This window comes from Drosophila innubila (genome assembly GCF_004354385.1).
Source record: "Drosophila innubila isolate TH190305 chromosome 2R unlocalized genomic scaffold, UK_Dinn_1.0 1_C_2R, whole genome shotgun sequence".
NCBI lineage: Eukaryota > Metazoa > Arthropoda > Insecta > Diptera > Drosophilidae > Drosophila > Drosophila innubila.
In genome coordinates this window covers 5,650,540-5,669,741 of record NW_022995374.1, presented here as the reverse complement: position 1 = coordinate 5,669,741, position 19,202 = coordinate 5,650,540, and the positions used below count along the sequence as shown (strand labels likewise).

General features: G+C 40.0%; 2 protein-coding genes across 2 annotated transcripts in view; one reads left to right on the top strand and one right to left on the bottom strand.

Moving 5' to 3' along the window:
• The window catches only part of LOC117783636 (probable serine/threonine-protein kinase yakA), a 103,497-nt gene that overhangs the window by 40,708 nt on the left and 43,587 nt on the right, over positions 1 to 19,202 (top strand). Inside the window, exon 4 of the mRNA XM_034621139.1 lies at positions 7,403 to 7,450. The gene's annotated coding sequence lies outside the window, so the exon portion shown is untranslated. The remainder of the gene's footprint in view (positions 1 to 7,402; positions 7,451 to 19,202) is intronic.
• On the bottom strand, positions 1,931 to 4,639 carry LOC117785994 (V-type proton ATPase 116 kDa subunit a). The gene has a single exon (XM_034624300.1). The coding sequence runs from the start codon at positions 4,637 to 4,639 to the stop codon at positions 2,012 to 2,014; it is 2,628 nt and encodes an 875-aa protein (XP_034480191.1). The 3' UTR covers positions 1,931 to 2,011.

Below are 19,202 nucleotides of genomic sequence, written 5' to 3'. Positions count from 1 at the left end.
TGTGGCAAGTTAATTAATTAATTTAATAACGCGCTGTTTACAGTTATGTGTTTTTTTTTTTCGTTGTTGCTTTGCTCATTTGCATTGTGTTTGTTGATGTTTTCATCAGGTAGCTGCCATTGCTGTTGTTGTTGTTGTTGTTGTGGCTTTTTGTCGAACTCTTGACTTCATTTGAGACGTAGCAGCTGCCAGCCAAGTGCAAACAATATTTTTGTTAGCCGCTGAAGTGAGTTAAGCACTTGAGGTGCTTCAGGCCTGTACCCCATTTCCCTTAACCATTCCTCCCATTTTTCCATTCCCCATTGGCGTTGTTGGCATTCGTAGCTCCACGTAGCTCAAATGTCCTTCTGCTGTGGCAGAAATTCTTCAGCGTGCATTGACATTGCGCTTGGGCTTTTCGAGTGGTTGCTGCTGCTGTTGCCTGCCATGAGTTGAATTTAACACCTTTTTTGTTATGGCCGGCATGTAAAGCCCAAAAGCAGAGCTAGCCGGAGCCTGCCAGCCTAGACAGTTGTTGGCCAACAATAGTACAAACAAAAAAAGAATAAATAAGAGAACGTGGCAACAATGACAACAGCCACATAGAAGCAGCAGCAACAGCAACAACAGCAACAGCAACAGTGGCAACAACAGCAGCGCCCTTTAAGGCTGGCGCAATGCACTCAAAAAAAAAAATAAATTGATGACCCAGCGCGGAACGTGACGTGATGTGAAGTTGTAGCGGGAGATGGAAGCATCAACAGCAGCAGCAACAGCAATGCGACGTTTTAGTTTGAAATTGATTTTCCCCATGCGGCGACAACAAGAACGACGTTGACCTTGCTTTGCTTCTCCCGAGGGACTTGACAATTGTTGGCCATAAACGCGCTAAGCAGCTGCCCATGGTGGGTACACACTCACACACACACACACACACACACATGTATGGGCATAGAGCGTTTCGCATTAGAACACAACTTACCAAATATAAACAAAAGACTTAGGCAACGAACTTGCCGCACAGCAGAACTAAACAATGGCGCGTGCTATGGCTAAAAGCCAAAGCCAAAGCCATAGTCACAATCATACACATAGCCAAAGCCTGTTTTGGCCAGGCCAATGCGTAGCTGGAAACCTGCTCTGATCATGAAAATGCAACCAACTTGAGTTTTACTCTGCGCTGTCGTGTTTGTTGCAGTTGTTGTTGCTGTTGCTGTTGTTGTTGTGTCTTTTGTTTAGCGGCCAGAGATCTAATAATAAGGTACTGCGCTTGCTAACGAAAGTTATTTATGCATGCAACAAGTCTACTTAGGCCTGCATGCGTCATCGGTTGCTGTTCATAATTTATGCCAAGACTCGCCCCAGCAACAGCAACAGCAATGGCAACAGCGTGGGTGTTAATGGCGGCGCGACGCAAACAGAGCGGCAACAGTCGCTGCCACAGCAACAACAACAACTGCTTACTGCAATAGTCACGCCAGCAAATACTCAGCTGTGTGCTTTGTATAGAAAACAAGCTAAACAACTACGACAAGAACAGCAGCAGCAACATTAACAACAACAAAGCAGAAAAAATACAAAAAAAAAAGTGCTGGCAGCTTCAAAAGGGTCGACGACTTTTGCGCCCGCATTGGCACCCATTGGCAAACGTGCAACGTGCAACATGCAACATGCAGCTGGCAATGGCCGTCGCGAGTGGCATAAACCAAATAAATGGAAATTGTTTAAAGTTTGCTTTGGTTTATGGCCTTAGACGCTGTCGCAGTCGCAGTCGCTGTCGCTGCCAATGCTAATTGCAATGGAATGTCCACACACAAAATGCAGATGCTGATGCTGATGCTGGTCATTTGCGTGGGTTGCAAGCAGCTTTGTGGCCGTTGCAAGCCGTTGTTAATTATGAGCATTTGCCACAGCTGAAAGACACTTCCTTATGTTTAGCTCTATAGACAAAAGTTTTAATTTGCAACTGACATTAGATATCTACAACAAAAAAAAGAAAAACAAATCGAAATCAAAGAATTAAAAGCTCCATTTAACCGCGTATAGTAGATGGCGGAAAGTAGAAGGGACGAAACATTTCGCCGGCGCCATTAAAGAATTTGGATTGAAACTCCACCCAGTGGAGTCGCAGTGTGTGCAGAAATGCCGATAGACCCTCCATCATGACCAGAATGGCGACAGTGAGTATGGCCCAAATGAAGAAGGTGGCCGTCAGCACGGGCACGCCCAAATAGATGGGTAAATTATTGGAGATGCCCTTGGTGAGCACCATGTGGAACAGAACATCCGCCAGCTGGCTGTGGGCCAGAGATAAGGCCCAAAGGCGCAAATAGGATGCGGTATGGGATACAGAACCCAAAACACTTTCGATGGTGTGAATGCCAGAGTGTATCCAGATTTCGGTCAAGTCAAACTCGACGGCATCGGCGACTGAATGTGATCTGGTTTCCGATTCGCGTTTCTCCGTATCAACACTGTAACCGACAGAATAATGCAGCGAGGATTTCATCTCCTTAAGGGTTTCGCGTCCTTTCTCCTGTAAATCATTCATATCTCGCTGCTCGCGTTCCTTAGTCAACCTCTTCTGGCGACGCGTCAAATAAATGGGTTTGCCGGCTAGCAAAATGGGCACGGCACAAAAGGCAATCAGCACCAGGACATACTCGAGCATGCGTTCGTGGGGAAACATGCCTTTGTTGCAGGTCTTCACCTCCAGCTCGGTTGTCTTCATCAGCATCATGTCAATGAAGGTGATCAGCACCGACGGGGCACAGGCAGAGTTATAGGGCGTCTGTTTGAGGCCACCGTAGGTGAGCCACTTGAAGAAGATGAGAAAGACGAGATAGCAGAATAAACATATCATGAATATACACTGTGGAATCACCATCAGAAACAGATCGCACTTTCGATTCAGTGAAATGCAGTTAACAGCTGCCAGAACCAAGCCGAACATCATCTGTGAAATGCCCAAAATGATGGCCAGTTTCATTTTCAATGAGTTGACAGTGGTTATCGAGTCCTCGCCACTGATCTTCCATATGGGATCCAGGCCAATCGGATATGGATGACCCGAGTAGAATTGCGGATTGTTTGGATCCAGGCCAAACTTGGAGCTCATCTTACGAACTGTACTCGAGTTGTAGACACAGCTCCAACTGGAGCCAAACACGTTGATCGGCATGGCAAGGACATCATTGTAGATGAACCCAACGTACACCGAGAAGATGCCCATCAGCAGAATGATATAGCGACCGGCATATAAAATATTTAGTATCTCATTATCACTGCGCGCAGTGCGTTGCATTTCCTCGATGCGTTTCTCCTGGAAGATCAGGATGCAGGCAAACAGGATCAGAATCAGGCCATGTCCAAGATCCCCAAACATGATGGCAAACAGAAAGGGAAACGTGATGATTGTATATGGCGCCGGATTCAGCTCCTTGTAGTCCGCCATGCCATACGAATCGATGAGATTCTGAAAGCCGTGAGTGAACTTGTTCAGCCGGAAATATGTGGGCGGTGTGTGTCTGGATTTGCGAGTGCGCAACAGGAGCAGAGGCTGCGGATTGAAGCCTTCAGCCTCACCAATCTCGGCCAGAGCACCACGATTCAGTGCGTCACGAACTTCAGCAAGCTGTGAGGCGGGCAGAAAGCACTCGGCCTGCAGATACTTCTGATGCTCCTGAGCTCCCACTGGACTGAGTCGATTGAGCAGATCGTAAATCTTCATGGCTTTGTTGAGATTAATGCGCATTGTGTAGCTGGTTCTGGCGGCAATGAGCAGGATTCGTTTTTGCACAGACTTCGTCTCGCTTAGCACGAAGCTGACGTCTTTGGATTCCCTCTCCAGTTGATTGATCATCAGCAGACGCTGAGTGGATGTCTCGGGACACTCAAAGATGGTCACATGAAAGGCTGCACAGCACTTGAGCAACTTGGGGCGTATGTTCACCGATATGGTCATCAGAAGCACCACAAATTTGTGGACCAACAAACGTCTATGTCCAATCTGCTCGTAAACCTTCTCGGGCATTTCGGCACGTCGGACCAAGAGATTACGCCCGAAGAGTCGGTACAGCATCAGCTCAAAGACCGGAAACTTTTCCACATTGATGCTGCCCAATATGTAATTGAGATGCGAACTAAATGGTGAGCCATCGGACGTATCTTTCAGTATCTCCTTCAAGTTCTCCTCCGCATAGAGCAGCTGGGCACCGTGTGATCCATCGGATGTGAGCATCTTTTGAGCCTTCTGTATGGCATAACGTTTCTCCTCCAAATAGTTGTGACGCCGCTCCAACGTGGTGTAATGCTCCATAACAGAACGCATCTCCTCATTCATTTGACGCAGCTGCATATCATAAAGTGGTATCTGCGATTCCCTCGGACGCTCCTCCACATCCACTTTGTCGTAGTAAGTGGGATAAATGTCCTGACTGGGCATCTGACTCTCCAAGAATTCCACATAACGCAGCAACTCCGAGCATTGATATACCTTATGTGTGTACATGCCGTTTAGCAGACGATCCTCGTCGTAGACATTGTTGAACTGCAGGCCGCCAGTGTGACCCACCTCGACCAGGCAATTGAAGGCGTTATCCTCGTGCACCAGCAGCTGTGCCAGCTCCATGTTCTCACTGCAAAAGAATGCCTTGGCCATGCTGAATCAGCCAGTCAGTCAGTTGAACAGTGGAAACAAATGTCTAATGTCGTTTGGAACTGATTCGAATATATTGTTTGCTTTGACTGGAAGCTGGCCAGGCCTGCTGGATTCTGTCTCCTGCTAATTGATACGTTGCTCACTCTTGTCGCTTAGCCAGGCAGACAGTTAGTTGCTGTTGTTGTTGTTGTTGTGGTTGTTGTTGGCGTGTTTGCTGTGTCTCCACTTAATACGAGTAGCTGCAATGCTGCACAAACACCAAGCAAGTCTCAAGCTTGCGGCCTGTGCATAAGATCAACTGCGATAATTTAGCGTTTGCATGCTGCTGTGACCCCTCCACCTTCACTCACCGCTCCCCTCTCTCCGTTATCCCACTGCTTGCACACAATTGCAGTCTTGTATCCGCCCACATCTCAGCCTTTGCAACGCTACACTGCGCAACACAACAACACATTAGCAAGCAAACAATTTATGCTTTGTTCTCGATGGGAAAACTTAAATTTACTTTATGCTGATTTTGTGCAGTTTGCACTGTATTTTAATGTGCTGTATACATACAAAACTGTTCTGAATTCTGCTTACGCCTTTAAATAATATATGATAATACATATTTATATATTTAAATATTATTTTTAAAATTAAAGAAAAATTATTTAATATCTATTTGATGGAAAAATTTTGTTTTGTGCAGAGCATTATTGAGTTGTTAATGAAAATATTTATATAAAACCTCGCTTCAAATTAAGTTTACTCTTATACGTGTAATAAATATATTTGATATTTAAGATTATGATACACTTTTTAGTTATTACTCAAAATAATAATTTGTATTTAAACAATTTATGCTTTGTTCTCGGTGGGAAAACTTAAATTTACTTTATGCTGATTTTCTGCAGTTTGCACTGTATTTTAATGTGTTTTATACATACAAACCTGTTCTGAATTGTGCTTAAGCTTTTGAATAATTTATGATAATACATATTTATATATTTAAAAAATATTTTTAATATTAAAGATAAATTATTAAATATCTATTTGATGAACAAATTTTGTTTTGCGCAGAGTATTATTGAGTTATTAATGAAAATATTTATATAAAACGTCGCTTCGAATTAAATTTACTCTAATGAGTGTAATAAATATATTTGATATTTAATATTTTGATGCATTTGAAAGTTTTTAATCAAAATAATAATTTTAATTCTATTATTTTTTTAAAATTTAGACATTTATAAATAGACATATTGTATTTTAATGCACCACATTGCTTATGGCTGAATATTTACTGCAGTTTCTAACTAAAACACTTAAATATATATTGTTATACTGATTGTAAAGCTCAACAAAATCGCTTTGATTGAAACTTGAATTTTAGGAAATATAAGTAAACCAGTTAAAATTTCCGTCGTTTTGATAATTTTAGAACAGTCTCAATAAAATTGTGCTAAAAAACCACATTGAGTGTAGTCGATAATTGTAGAAGTTGTTGTTGTTGTTGTCCCAAACGACATTTTACTCGTTTGACAATTATTTAAAAGCTGCGTTTGCATTTATTCAAGTGTCTGTGCTCAATGTGTGTTTTTGGATTTGCTTTTGTTTCGTTTTTGTTGAGGCTGTCAACGCGGCGTATGCTTAATCTGCTTATATAAGAAGCACTAGTTGGCATTGTTGTTGTTGTTTTTGGTGTTGCTTTTGATGCTGATGCTGTCGCTATTTTCTCATCAAATGCCACAAAGATGCAGCAACGTTTTCCCATACAAATCGAAGCTTAAGCGTTTAACACAAATTGTTTTGTAATTTTAGGCCTCTGTTGTTGTTGTTGTTGCTGTTGCTATTGCCAAAAGCGTTTTACTCATTAGCTGCTGCTAAAAGGAAAATGTGCTTGGTGAAAATTTCGATACCATAAAATGTTCGTTAGCGTTGGCCAACAATAACAACAATAACTATAACAGCAACAACAACAACGACGTACAATAAGCCCAATGGCAACAATGGCTAAGATCGCTCAACAATGAAAGTAAAAGTGGCAAAGCGCACTGCACTTGATAATTTCTTGGGCAAGCAGCTTGTTGTCTCTATAGAGTTGTTGTTATTGTTATTGTTGTAGTTGTAGTTGTTGCCCCGTAGTTATTTTTTGGTGGACAATAAGCCGCAGTTGTTGTTGTTGTTGTTGCCGTGCCGTTCGATTTCATTAGCTTTTATTGCAGCACTTTTGTTGCCAAAGAAATTAAGTCACCAATTGAAAGTTGAAGGAAAGCAAAAGTGGGCTATGTTTTCACTTTTGCCAGGCCCAACAATTGCAGCCAATTCAGTTAGCCATTTGCATGCTGGCCAATAAATAACCAAAACGTGGCCGAAAACCGTTCAGAACTGCAGCTGCAGCCCAAAAAAACAATGTAAATTGCAGCACGTGCAACGGTTTAGAAGGTGACATGAGCAAAGAATGGGAGAGGAAGGGAGGAAAGGGGAAACTTGTATATTCGCTTGGTGTCTAATGCCACAACTTGAGTTGGGCGTAAAGACAAAACATATGCCACATGAATGTTGAAACAATGCAAGGAATAAAGTTAAAATCATTTCGAATAAACTTTAAATTATTTAAATGTGTTTTTAATGATTCTGGTCTAAAATAAATAAAAACTTACTAATGACCTAAAAGTACAGTATTTATTTATGTTAAGTGCAGTTTATTTTTAACAATTTGTTTAGTTAAATTACTTACGTAAACTAATAAACTTTCATAATGTCTCTCTGTACTTACAGTGTAATGTGAGTCGCATTGAAAAGCCGAAAAGCAGACGCCATTAAAAGGTAAGAAGCAATCGATTTTGGCATTAAACAGCAATTAAGTGAACGCGAAAGCCAACGCCCACGCCCTTGCCACGCCCACGCCTCCTATACAAACACACAATTCACTTTTCAATCACAGCAAACGAAGAGAAAGTGCACTCACAACTCGCAACGTGTAATTTGCCACTGGCCCACAACAAGTAGAACCCAAAATTAACGCCTAAACAGACTCAGACTCTTCAGCATTATTATGGCAATCAAGTGATGCCAGGGAGGGGGGAATCATTTTAATTACAATATGTGAAGCACTGTCTGAAGTTATTTGAAAATAGGGTCAAGTTTGGAGCACACGAAGCAGAACACACAGAGATGAATTTGTGAAACGAGAGCAAAAGACAAGCGAAAGTTGAAAGTGACAACAATAATGAAAGAACAACAAATTGTTGCTACTTGCGTGTACAAGTAATTGCCACAAATTTTTGGGGGGGCCTATTTAATTAAACAAATTAAAAAAATAAAAATGTATAGAGAAAGATTGTTGTCGGATACAAATGATTCACATTTAACATTCGTATATATACGTGTATATTTATAAATGTACACATGACGCTGAGCACTTAAGAATTAACTGTGCTTGCCAACTGTTAAGATTTTGGCATTGAATTGGACACTTTGGCTTGCAGCTGAATGCAAGTTCGTTGCTTAAGTCATTCGTTTTGCGACCTTATCATTTTATGACTGTGACGAGCTGTTCTTGTTGTTGCGGTGGTTGTAGTTGTTATTGTTGTTGTTGTTGTTGCGTCAGTGCGTGGCAGCTTGATCTTGGCCTGGCTGGCACTGGCACCGTTACAAGTCTCAGCCTAAGTCTGAGTCCCGTCACTTGCAGCGCTTCATTAAAATGTCTGCCTTGGCCAAATGGTTTTTGAAATTGAAACGTCTACGCAAATGCATCTTCGTCTGCCGCAACTGCAACGTTCAACGTTCAACGTGCAACGTCGTCGTCAAACGCCGGCGGCGGCAACTCTGGAGCTTATCTGGCAGTGAACGCATCAAGCGCTCGCACTTGGCTTTGGGGCGATGCCAAGGCCCGAGTCGAGTTCGAGTCGAGTTTGAGTCTAAGCCCGATCACGGCTGCTCTTGTGGTCGTTCTTTGTGGCTACGCTTGCCCCGCCGACGCTGCCACCAGCGCACAATTTTCAATTTGCCAATTGTAGCAGTAAACTTTATAGCTGTTTTTTTTTTTCTCTCCTTCTACTTTGAGTTCTTTTTCTGCTCCCTCTCTCTTGCCTGTCCTGTGTACCGTTAGTTTGTTGTGCATGTGATTGGCCTAAGGTGTTGGCCAGGTACTTGGCCATTTATGTACTTACCTGCGTCTGCCTCACCTGCTCCACATGTATGCCTATCTGTGTGTATGTCTGTGTGTGCTGGCCTTACTAATTTGCGACAATTGTTCAGACCATTAGCCAAACTATCTGCTTGTCTGGCAGTCCAACAGTCTGGCAGTCTGTCTGACTGACTGACCAGTAATTGTGGGCGTGGCCACAGCAATTCCAACTCGCCCGTACATAATAATTTATTGAGGAATTCTGGCATGAAATGACGCTCATATTGTGATTTAATAAACGGTGAATGCCCCCAGAGACAATTCGTTGATTGCCGGTTTGACAATCATGCAACGAGGCATGCAACAAATGATGTGATTAATTTTAACGGAAATGTCAAAGCATTTTTCAAATGCAAACTCAAGCTCATTCAAGCAGAGACAGGCCTTCAAAACGAACACGTTTTCAATACTTGTAATTATGTGAAATTAATTACTTTGAACTGTTGATTATATATTACTAAATTTCGAGTTTGTTGCCAAAAAAACAATTCATGGACATGGCAGAATAAATACAAAATATTATCTGCATTATTTTAAATTTTTCATTGATTTTTAATGTCTATTAAACTATTTATGACAAGCATTCCTGGCATTTTATTAAATCCAACTTATGACAATGATTTTATTATTAATTATTTGCTGTTTTAAAATCAAGCTGCAAAAAAATTATATAATAATTAATTAAAATAAAATAAAATAATAATAATAAGGCGAGTTTCCATGTAATACAATCTCTGAAATCATTGAGTAACCCTCGTTGCAAGCACGCCTCTCCGCCTCTCCCTTTTGCGCTTGTCTAGCTACGGGGGCAACTTTACTTTGATCAATTTATGAGGCAAATAAATTGGAATTGACAGGCGGTGGCAGCTGCAGAAAACTTCTAATGAATTGACGTTGCATTTTGCGTAACTGCGGCATTTTGTGGCAAAAGCTCGTGCAACGTTGTCTAGTCATTAGTTTGCTTGGTAATTTGAAACAAAAGACCGCACACAAATTTACACACAAGCACACACACACAAGCACACACACTCACACAGAGAGTTGGCAATTCATTAGACACACGCTGTGTTGCATGATTCTTGCAATTTGCAACAAAATATTTTGAGCAAACATGACCCAATTTTTTATTATATTATTTTTTTTTTATATTTTTGTGTTGCGAACTGACCAACAACAGGAACAAGAACAAGAACAACAACAACAACAGCACACCGCACATGTGCAACAGAGAACCCAAAAGCCCAGCAGGGCGTCCTATCTAAATGTGTGTGTGTGTGTGAGTGCGGCACGAGTTCAAAGTGAAATTCATAATGAAACACAACTCTCGACTCAATCGACTCGAAATTCACATGGCCGCAATTTGCTGTTGTTGTTGCTGTTGCTGTTGTTGTTGCTGTTGTGTTTCAGAACCTAATCAACACATCATCAATAACAGTGGGAAATCATTTGTTCTATGTGTACATTATGTTTCAGTCCGTCCAAAAGCTGTGCAACTGTCCAGCTGTCTAATCTGCGCTCCATTGGAGCCGCGACTCTTGCCACACATGCCCCGCTTGCCCCCTTGCCGCCTGCCACTCACCGTGTGGGAGATTAATCACACACGGGGCCATAGGCTCAAGCGTGAAATGCAAACAAACAAACAGGCAGACAGACAGCCGGACAGACAGCCGGACAGTCGGACAGTTGGACGTTGATTATACACAACACTTCGCATTGAAAACTTAATGAAAGCAGGCAAATCTCAGTGGCTTTTCATTTGGATTTTACATTTGATTTTCGTCTTTTTTTTTTGGTTTCTTTGATTTTCTTTTGCTTTCGCACTGTGTGCACTGACCCGACACGCCCACTCATCCTACAGCCGCCCACTGTGTCAGCGCCTGGCAATTTGATTGCCACTGTGTGTGGGCGATTTGCAGTTGCCTGGCCACGCCCACTGCGCCCACTGCAATTGATGCTCGCAATTATCTAAAGCCGCGCAAACAATGCGCAAATTAAATGCAATAAACAAAATACAGGGTGGTGCATGGTGGTTGCCTGCAGCAAGGGGGGAAAAGCGGGAGGTAAACGAGTGCAATGTAAATATTTTATGTTACAATTTGCGCGTTGATTTGTTGCATATTACACACAAAATAAGTTCGAAAAAAAGAGTTCGAACAGAGCGAACAACCACAGAGCCGCTGGCTACGTGGGCTGCCAAACGAACCAATGATGTTGTGGTGCAATTAGCCGGTGGTTTGCTCATATTTTGCGGCCAACTTGGCGGCGGGTGGCAGCCAGTTGGTTGCAGCATCGCCATTTGCCATGCCGCTCCCGTAATTTGCTCATAAATGCGCCTAATAGACACTGTCAATGTGTCTGTGTTCGTGTGTGTGTGTCTGTGTGTGTGTGTGTGTGTGTGTTGTCTGCGTTAGTTTTTGGTTGGTGCAAATTGAAGCAAGTCACTGTCGTTGACCGTAACACGCGCCACAGCCGCAACATTCTGGGGCGCGGCTTTATCTATAGATCTCTATCCAACTATTTGCCAGGTGACCTTAACCCATTCTGTTCTATATCTAATATCTATTATAAAATAGTTACAGTTATGCCTGATGCTTGCGGATTCACAATTCACACAATTTCAAGCGCATTTTGTTTTATTTTTAACTTTTAATTGTTTCTGTTATATTCTATTGTTTTTGATTGCATCATAACTTCTTTTTGTTAATTGTTTTCAATAAAGTTTCATTTATCTAAAATTTATTTATATTTTCAACATAATTTTATAGATGTTGTGTGGCTTTCTGGCTCATAAGTTAAGCGCGCAATATTATTAAAATCATTCTGAAGAAACTGCTATTATTATCAGTTATTATTCAGTCATAAATTGTCAGCAACTGCAAAAGATATTTAATATTATCTCAAACTTGATTTGCAATCAACTTATTATTTATGCAATTTGTTATAAATGTACTTTGATTTTGGAATTCTTAATTCACACTTTAATCATTATTTTTTTCTGCTTTTAACAATTATATTTTTCTTTTGTTTGAATTGCATATTGTTTATCATAAATCTTACGCAACATTTTTGCTGTTATATAATTTTCATGTAAATTTTATTATATTATTTTCAAGAATCTGGGGCTTCGTTGTCATCAACATTATTATTTGCTATCCTTCAGTTGATCATCGACAAATCGCAAAAATCTTGTAAGCGACCTTCGCAGCGCATTTGGTTTTTGGCTTTAATGCTCAGCTTTTTGGTGGAATTCATTTGACTTGTCATTGTTTTTTATTGTTGTTAGTATTGTTGTTGTTTGTGCTAATGTTGCTGTGTAAATTCATGCATTTATTCATGCGCTCATTGCCTCAATTAATGCGACATTGAACGCAATTTGTCGTTTGTCATTAATCTTCTTTTCATTTTCATTTGGCCAGTCGCGCCTTTTGCGTTTTTTGTGGCCAAAACAAATTTTAGGCCGCAACAATTTTGGCATTTTCTTTATTTTTTCAACACGTAATTTAAGCTGTGATGTTGTTATATCTTTTAATATCTGTGGAGTGGCACAGGAAATCCTATGTTGTTGTCATTTATCAGAAGAGCAACCTGAAAGCTACACCGTGGTAGAAATATACTTACATAATTGGCATAAATTAATGTTAAAAATGTAAATTAATTAATTTAAACGGAGTTTACTTTAGTATTTAAGAAGTAAAATATTGAGAAAACATTTTTATACCCGTGAGAGATAGAGATAAAAGATAAAGCTAGCAAATTTGGCACATAGACCACAAGCCGGTAAAGTTTGTTTTCAATTTGTTTTTTTTCACCTTCCTCACCCGCAAACCGCGTAAAATCACCACACAGTTTTTAAGAAAATACGTTTTTTATTGTAATTAACGTTATCTATTAATATTATATATTATCTCACTTAACCGCAGCAAGATCAGACAAGTAGAACGGCAGTAATAGCTAACCAAAGTTATTAAAATTTAAGGAATACGTTTTTTATGGTAATTAACGTTATCTATTAATATTATCTATTATCTCACTTAACCGCAGCAAGATCGGACAAGTAGAACGGCAGTAATAGCTAACCAAAGTTATTAAAAAACAAGCACCCAAAAGTATGCAATAGTTTTTATTAGGCAGTAATTTCTATGTAGTATATATTGAAATAAGTAACGGGTATTCTATGGGGATCTCGAGCATTTTCTATAGCTTTTTCGACTAGTTTTAGTTTGATTCATGCTAATTTTGAGCACTTTTCCACTGTGCGCTGTGCTGTAGTTGACAAAATGACTTTTGGCTCTTTGGCTTTGTCTGGCTAATAGACTGCTAAGCCAAGCTGACGCACTTGCTCTGAATCTCATGCATGCAACACAGGTCGAAGCAGCAGGCCCAGTCTCAGGCTCAGGCCAAGGCAGAGGCTCTGGCTCAGATTCCATGGCCATAGACACAGCGTGGGTTGTGTTGTTGTGGATGTGGATGTTGGCTTTGGCTTTGGCCCCTGGGGACAGGGATTGCCCTGGCCCACATGAGCGCTTTATGCGGCCACATTGCCAGGCTGCTTTGTTATCAATTCAAGTGGAACGTATTACGTGCATTAGTATCCTTTTGCTCTTGCTGACTGGCTGACTAGCTGACTGGCTGACTGGCGGACTGGCTGCCAGCCTTTTGTGTATCTTGGGCCCTATCGTGGGGTGCTGCGTATTTATTTCACTGTGTCAAGTTCTTTTGTGTCGACCTGCAAGATTTATGACACTTTTGTTTAAGCCAAGCAAAAGCTTTTAAACGACAGACACAGCAAGAGTGACAAAGAGAGAGAGAGGGGTGGAAGTGGGAGAGGCAGTCATGCAAAATCGTTGTGCGATGCTTATCAGAATTGTTGGCCGGATTTGTAGCTTGGCTCTCGATGCTTGGCAGCTTGTCATAATTTTGTGAAGTGCGCTTGGCTTAATTTGGTGCGAGTGAAAGACTTTTGCTACCCACTGTAGCAGCAACTCGACACTAGATTGAGATAAGTTGTGTTGTAGTTGTTCTGTCGGATGATTTATGCTTGACACGCTTATTGAAAAGCCATAAAACCGTTGATGTCGCTGCTGTTGCCGTTGTTGCAGCTTGGCAGCTTGAAAGCTAGCTTCTGAGGAACGGGGTCATCAGCTGATAGCATTTGATTTATACGAACCGCATTTGACATAAATATTTTATCTACACTGCGCAACGTGTCGTATGAGTGACATTAGCCAAAAAAAAAGCCAAGCCAAGAACGTAAGCCAACTAACAAGCTGCTGCTGAACATTAAAAATAAAAAAAAAACAACAGTTAGCCTTTTGCATACACACTGATAAGGCGCACAACAATAAGCAACACTGACAAGCAGTAGTTGGACTTGCAACCTGTCCCGTTCCGTATGTGGCACCCACCCAGTCACTGCCACCTCCCCCCTGGAGATGGGCAACTGTGACGGCGACGGCGACGCCAACTGCGACTGCGACTGCGACTCGTGTCTGGTCGCGGCATCTACTTAACAGTAAAATAAATATTTTACTATAAATCATGCATTAGAGTCGGCAGCGGGCTGGCTGCCTGCCTTGTTACCTGTCACATGCTGCCAAGCCATCAACAGCGCTCACAGTGGCCACCTCAAGGGGCAGGCAGGAGGGGGGGGCAGTTGCATAGTGGCAGCACGACTTTTGCCAACGCTCGGAAGTAACACACATTTAGCGCTCGAGCAGCCAAAAATATTTGCTAAAGAGCAGCCAGTTAGACAGGCAGCTAGTCAGACAGTCAGACAGTCGGCCAATGGGGGGATTAGGCTAAGATAGCAGTGAAAAAAAGAGGGGAGCGGCAGCAGAAGTGCAGCAGGGGGACAGAGACAGGCAGCCAGACAGACAGACAGACAGACAGACAGACAGACAGACAGACGGCCTGTGTGCCAAGTCAGGATTGTCGTAGCATACAAGTTTTGCATGTGCTGCGCTCAGTGTTGCCAAATTAGCCAGAAAACTGCATAAGAAGGCAGTTAAAACTAGCAAAATAATAAAATTAAATTATTTAAAAAGCAAACTTTATTAAAGAGTTATAAACTCAAATCAGCACAATTTAAGTTGACGATATCTCTATCATTTCATAATTAAATTAATTTATATTCATGCATATTAAGGCATATTACAAGCAAGGCTTTCAAATGTGCAAATATTTGTTGTAAGACTTTAAAAAAATTCTAAAATTTATTTAATCAAATTATTTGCATTTCAAAATTGAACAAATTGACATATAAAATGTATTTTTTATTATTGTATAAAATGTACCAAAACAAAACAAATGTATACTAAATATTCTTGTTTCAATTGCCAACTATTTTCAAACAAATACTTTATTCATTTGCATGTTATAGTGTTCAAAAAAACGTGTTTACTCAAACTAGCTGTAAAAAATCCAAATGAAGCTCAGCACTGAAAGTGTATGAGCTCGTTTGTTGCATACGAGGGAAAATGTTTATAAATAAATTGCCAGCGATATGTTTGATATTTCATTTAATTTATTTATGCGCCGCATTGCAACTGCCTTGCACACCAAAGAGACACAACAAATGGAAAACATAGTCAAGGCAGTCTCACTTGCAGCCACTCTTCCCTCCTCTTTGTCTCCTTGTACGTCTCAGCCTCGTAATCGATGAGCTGCTGCACATTTGGTCAATAAACGCATTTCTGTCATTTTTTCGCAGCGCAAAATTTATGGCGTGACTTTGGCTCTAACTCGGACTATTGGCAACTCCAAGTTGCGACTGTGGCTGAGACTTCGACTGAGACTGAGACTGAGGTTGGGACTGAGACTGAGACTGTGGTTGGGGCTCGGCCTGGCGGCGTCTTGTTGCCAAATGCCATTTTCATTTGACTTTGACATTAATTTGTGGCCGCACTTTGCCTTAACCAGGAAGTTGCGCTGGCATCGCGCAAATATTTATACATTAGATGATTTAGAGAGCATTGCACTCGTACTCAAAGTACTTGTACTTAAATCAAAGTAAAAAATAAAGAAATATTTATACATATATGCGACCCAAAATGCTAGCTGATACAGTGGGGCCAAAATGAGCAAGGCATTAAATATTTGAAAATGCAAATTATTAATTAATTTTCTAAATTATTTTGGTTTTTATTTTCTTGATTTTTAAACCAACAAAATTATTTAACTAAATGTGTCTGTCACTTTTAAAAAATTTGAATACGATTTATGATTTTTTTTTTTTGTACTGCTTGAAAATTAAACTGGAATAAAATTAAAGAGTGTACAACAGATAAACAATATTTGACAATGCAGATTAATATTAAATTGTTTTCTCTTTTTTTTTCTTAATTTTGAAACCTATACAATTTTTTAAATAAATGAATTTGACACAATTAATGACTTTAAATAGGGAAAATAATTTTGTTGTTTCTTTACTGCTTAAAATTCAAACTGAAATAGGATTAAGGGCTTCAAATCTTGCCCCACTGTACAACAGAAAAAAACAATATTTGAAATTGCAAATTACTAATTCATTTTCTAAACTATTTTCCCTTTTGTCTTCTTGATTTTGAAACCTATAAAATTATTATTTACATGAATATTTCACTTTTAATGAATTTTAATATGGATAATGATTTGGCTTTTTCTTCACTGCGTGAAAATCAAATTGAAATAAGATTAAAGAGTGTAAAATATATAAAGGTTGGAAATCTCGCCCCACTGTACAACAGATAAACAATATTTGAAAATGCAAATTAATATTTAAATTTTTTAATTGCTTTCCCTTTTTTTCTCTTGATTTTTAAACCTATAGAATTATTTAAGTAAATGAATTGCTCACTTTTAAAGAATTTAAATAAGGATAATGATTTGGTTTTTTCTTCACTGTGTAAAAATCAAACTGAAATAAGATTAAAGAGTGTAATACATATAAAGGTATGAACTCTTGCCGCACTGTATAACAGATAAACAATAGAATTTTTTGGCCATGTGCAAATGTTTGTGGTTATTGGCCCATTGTCAGTATGGATGTTGTTAACAAGCTGTGGCAGCAACCAGTAGGCAGATGGCAGACATGGCAATGCGATTTATGCGTGCAAAATGATGAGAACGTGCTGGATGGTCAGGGATAGGCCAACATTTGGATGCTTGTCTAGGACTGCGAACTGGGAACTGAAAACTGGAAACTGCAAACTGAAAACTGCAAACTGAAAACTGGATGCATTGTCATCATTATTTGTGACAGCGGCATTGGGTTATTTATGGGTCTTTGGGTGAGACAACGGCGTTTTGTGACAAACCGCTTTACCGGTAAATCGGTAAATCACAAATCTGCCTGCCACAGCCGTTGCCACTGTGGCTGTTGCCACTGCTGTTGCATGCAACGGCAACTAACAAGTGCGCACATCGTCCCGATGAACTGCCTTTTGTGGGCACACTGACAACGAGAGGGTTTATTAAATTTATGCAAATTTTATTTATAAACGACAAGCCAGCCAGGCATCCATGATGATGCCCCCCAAAAAAAAAAAGAACATATCCAACTCCCAGACGCTGCTGCAGTTCATCCAATATGCCCAAATCCTACGCCTCTCTCTCTCTGGGCCAAAAGCTCTGCCAGCTCATGTGTGCAATTCCGATTTGGCTTGCATCTGATATTATGCGAGTATATATATATATATATATATATATATGTGCATTTTTTTGTTGCCTCCTTTATGATTTTTGATTTAGTTTGAGGCTGATTGGTTTGCAGACATCGCATCCACGTCGCTGACATGGCGCGGGCGTTGCTCGATTGCCTTGTGAGCTGGCATGTCTTTATTATAAGCCTGTTGCCTCAGGCCTCAGGCATTTACAATGCCTTGATTTATATGCTAAAGAGCAGCCGGCAAACGTGGGGCAGGCAGCGATTATGGGGCATGCATCAGACATCAGCCGCTGGCAAACTTGTCACTTCATAGACAAAAATTGGATTGACAGCAAGCAGATGGAATGACGTGGGTTAGGTAGGTTAGTTAGGTGGCAGGGGGGCAGAGGGACAGGGGGGGTTAGTGACCCAAATAAGTACTCAAGTGTTTGCCATTAATCAATGGCAAATTAACTTGCCAATTCTCGGTTTAGGCCTGGCTAACTAATGGGCTAGTGCGGCCAATGCCTCAGCGCAGCATGCGGCATATTAAATATTAATTTTTAATTAAGTTTCCACTGCGGGTACAGCAACAACAGCAACAACAATAACAACAACAGCAACTTTCAGCAGCAACAGCAACAGCAGCAGCAAAAAAGCGGAAACAAAGTCGAAAAAGTCTGTCATCATTTTAATTGTAAACTGGGTCGAAGAGCTGGAAACGAGCGTTGATTAATTTGTATCTGGAAATCAATTTGAAGCTTGCAACGTGTTGAAAAGATATTCATTAAAAATACATAACAACAATACAAATACCAGGGACACCAATGAACACTCACATGCCAACACACACACACACACACACACACACACGATCCCAGCCCCAAAATAATTGTGAGCCATTGCGGGGGGTGTGCAACATGGGGCAACATACACGTACATACATACAAAAAAAAGGCGCGAGATTAAAAAATAACATGCTTTAAAATGCGCATAAATAACAAAATAAAATTGAAACCAATATACACATACACACTATACATACAAACAAGACAGTGCAGTGGAGCAAGGCGTGGCCATAAAATAATACAAAAGCGCCATCTATGGTGCGATTTAGCTGAAAGGAATTTGGCAATTTGCCTAATGGAATATGCGCAACCAATCGGCAAATCAATTGGCTTTAAATAATGCCAAAAAGGCTTTCAAATTATTTAAAACACTTATCAAAGAAATACGACAAAAAAAAAAATATATGGCTAAAGTATAATAGATTCTAAATGGGATAATGTATGACAAAGGCATATCTTGAATGCTTATTTAAAGAGTATAGTGAAATTTCATATATATTTAGAAATATTAATGATGCTGCTTTTAATTAGAGTACTAACTTATGAGACTATAATAGCTAAACTGCATCTCTTCCTAACAATTAAATTGATATGCAGATTTTAATATTTAAGCTTCGATTTGACTTTGCACTTTTTAACTATTTTGTTGATATAAAATTTTAAATTTTATGGCTTGCACAATTATTAAAAATTAATTAGAATTATATACATAGTCAAAAAAATTATTTAAGATTTAAATATTTAACTAAAAGGCTTAAATCAAAATTATTTACTTTTTATATTAACTTTAATTCGATTTCCTTTCAAAAAATGTATCATGGTAAAATAATTAATTACTGTACTTAAGTCTGCAAGAAGTACAGTTCTCACTGCTTCTTTCTGCCCGTTAAAAAAATATGCCATAAAATACAGAGTAAA

What these genes read in the sequence shown, in the direction of transcription:
- LOC117785994 (XM_034624300.1), bottom strand. Translation starts at nt 4,639, where the DNA reads ATGGCCAAGGCATTCTTTTGCAGTGAGAACATGGAGCTGGCACAGCTG.